We start from the raw sequence: 3,309 nt of genomic DNA, 5'->3' as shown, positions 1-3,309 counted from the left end.
TTAATCTATGTTTGACACTTGCGAAGATACTGGTAAGTTTAACCAAAAACTCCTTCTCGTCTCTGGCATCAGAGGCAACAATTCTGATATTATTCTTTCTTTTCGATCTTTTGTTATACCTCTGAATACAGTTTTATTTTTAATATCTGGAAATTTTTTATTTTTCATAATTTTCATTTGTAGGAAATCTAATTCTCTCCAATCAGCTGCATGTTTTTCTTTGACTTTCAATGAAAATTGTCCCCTTTCAGCCTTGACTGCCAAAATATTTTTTAAGTATATCCTTGGTTGTGTGTTTCTTATTTTGTGCTGAGACGATAGGTCTTGATAAAAGTAAAAATCTGATGTAGTCATCACTTTTACCATGTTTTTCTTCGAATTTGACAATTTTACAGCATCCACAAAATCGTCAAAATCATAAACTTTTTGTTTATTTTTTAATGACTTTTCAACTTGGTGGTGAAAATGGTCAGCCGACATGAATGTGTGGCCGGGTTCGAAATATTTTATTGTAATAGATTCAGCAGCAATCAGATGACTATTAACTATGTTTACTAAGAAAGTCATGAACGACCAATTTTTATTCTGGGCCGCACAATTATCAGCCCATAAAACAAAGTGTTTGACATCACGATTGTATACAAAAAATGACTGATATGTAGAAATTATGTCTTCTTGATTCCGTCCGGAGACGGTCTCGTTCCACAATACAGCAAAAGGCACATTTGTGCCAGAACTACTTCCAAGGGGGACAAAACTTTCGTTGAAAGCAATAAGGCGTGGGCAAAATATGGCAGACTTGAACTGATCCATTCTTGGCAGCATTATTACTTTCTGTAAATCTACAGAATAGTAAATGCAATCCTCGTCAGTAGAAAATGCTTCCTTGTCGTTCTGGTATTCTTTTCGCGTTTTCTTATAGAGCAACTTATGTTTATTATATTGAATACACAGTTCACAATTTTCTTCAGAGCATTCACTATGTGATTTATGCAGAGCACATTGCTCGCATTCCTCATTGCCGAGATGAGCAAATGAAATATTCATTTCTTTTAATACTCTGCGATATGTCTCGAGAGATATCTGCATATTGGTATATTTTTCTATAAAAAATTGGTGCATCATCGTAATATTTAAGTCACTGGGTAAATAAAACTTATTGGGGGCATGTTCGCGGCGATAATGTGATATGGTTGGATTGAAACTTTGAATATGTTCTTTAATTATGTTTTTGTCAAATACATTTTTACGTACGTAGCTTCCCCGTTTGTCTCTTAGGTCATCAATTTCCTTATTGAGTGCCAAATGAATGTGTCTATTATTTGTTGGATTATATCCGAGCGTTGTCAGAAAAAAAACCTGACAAACTTCAATTTTTTCATTGTCAACAAAAAAATGATATCGGTAAGAGACATTCCTTTTTTTGGTGGGTACGCTATTCATATTTGTTCGGGTTTTTACGGTATATGGTTCAACCATGCCTTTTATAAATAACCCTCTTGACTCCCAATTCAAATTTTTGTAGCGGTCGTTGATATTCGCTCGTGTTTCTTCTGTAAACTTTGTCGTACACTTTTTTCTACATTTGTCAACACTACAAGGTGGTTTTAATTGTAATTTTGCATCAGCGCTTTCTTTTTTTTGCTTAATACGTTCTCCTAATTTAATATCATATGCACGCCTTTTCCTTGGTTGGCCCGATTTGGTAAATCCTTTTTCAGTTACAGGTAATATTATAGATGGTGATTCTACTTCCCCGTTTTCCCGTTTTCCGGTTTCCGTATTTTCTTTTTCCCGGCAGCTGTCATTGACCGATTGCTCTTCTATGTGTTCTGTTTCTTCATTATCTATTTCTTTTTCTGCTCTATTACTAACACATTTTTTTGTATTTTCTTCATTCACTGATGCAATTACTTGATTTGTACTAGCTTCAGGCAATATAATATCAAGATCCTTTTGTATTTTTTCTAATTGATTTGATGCATCTGCTCTATTTTTTTGGCTACCGTGATTGTATTTGGGAGTATTTGTTTGATTATTGTGAATTTCTGCATTAAATGTTATCATTCTTGGAGCAGGTTCACTGCAATTGGATAAATCTGAGTCGGAATCCGTGGAGCAATCAGGTGCATAATCTTTATCTTTGACGCTATCATCAGAATCTTGGAACATGTTAACTTTATTGCCGGCACAATCATCTTCGTCGGACAATGGAAGCTGTTCATAACACTTCAAAGAATGACGAGTAACAATATTATCTTCTATTTGTTGAGTTTTAGAAACAAGATTATTTAAGTCAATATCTGAAACTATGTTAAAGGAATTACTATATTCATTCCTAAAATCAAAAATCGTCTTAAAATCGTTGTAATCTAGAGGACGGGACCAAAGTTTATTTATATCTGTAAAAATTGGTTCTTTTTGAATATCAAGCAACGTCACTGTATCAGCGTCAGAATCTTGGATTGAGATTGAAGATTGAACTGGCAGAGAATGAGATGCTCTTGGTGGACGGAACTCCGTAAGCGCCATAGCAATAATTTTATCTCTTCTAGACATTGTGATATCTGAAAAATAAATGACAACCGCGTATTTCATTATAATTAATACCATAAGCAAAACACGTTTGTTGTATGGAAGCCTCCCTTAAATATTTATTTTATTCTGTTTTATGTATGAAATATTATAGCGGCAACAGAAATACATTATCTGTGAAAATTACAACTGTCTAGCTATAACGGTTCATGAGATACAGCCAGAAGGCCTACAATATTATTGTAGGTTTGAGTGGTATTGCAATACCATCATCGTTAAGGCGGTGCATGTAAGATATGAAATATCAATATTTAAAAATACGGAATATACCTTACCGGGAAATTTAGCCGCACACGTCGCCTCGCCGGCTGGTACTCGTCGAGTCGTTCGGCCCGCTTCGTGCGCTGCCACGAACTGCCGAGCACGGGCGCGTTTCACCATGCAATGTCCCAGGCTTCCCCTCGCACCCCTCGCGGCCTCTTTACTACTTGTAACCGCAATAACTCGAAGATAAATTGCGATTTTATTTGTATAAACAATTTCGAAACGTCTGTTTTTCCTTAACATAAGTGCAATAACTTTACTTTGGTATAATACATTTAGTAAGCTTAGACATTTTAAGTAATAAGTTTCCTTATGATAACTGCAATAACTCTTACTTGTTGCGCTTATGACTAGTAATGTGGTAGTAAATTTATGAAACGTACTGGTCATAAGTGCAATAACTGGACTTATTGCGGTTATTTTATGTAATATTACAAAATATCAAAGCTA

The 3,309-nt window shown here is 35.0% G+C and overlaps 1 protein-coding gene across 1 annotated transcript; it reads right to left on the bottom strand.

The window, feature by feature from the left end:
- Positions 1–2,936, bottom strand: LOC123703013. Its single transcript, XM_045650882.1, has 3 exons — positions 2,871–2,936; positions 1,653–2,567; positions 1–146 (listed from the first exon to the last, which is right to left on the bottom strand). The coding sequence occupies exons 2-3, from the start codon at positions 2,557–2,559 to the stop codon at positions 1–3; spliced, it is 1,053 nt and encodes a 350-aa protein (XP_045506838.1). The 5' UTR covers positions 2,560–2,567; positions 2,871–2,936.
- Positions 2,937–3,309: the final 373 nt, after the last annotated feature.

This window comes from Colias croceus, chromosome 25, assembly GCF_905220415.1.
Source record: "Colias croceus chromosome 25, ilColCroc2.1".
Taxonomy (NCBI): domain Eukaryota; kingdom Metazoa; phylum Arthropoda; class Insecta; order Lepidoptera; family Pieridae; genus Colias; species Colias croceus.
Note: the sequence above shows the minus strand (reverse complement) of the source record. Positions and strands in the feature narration are given on the sequence as shown.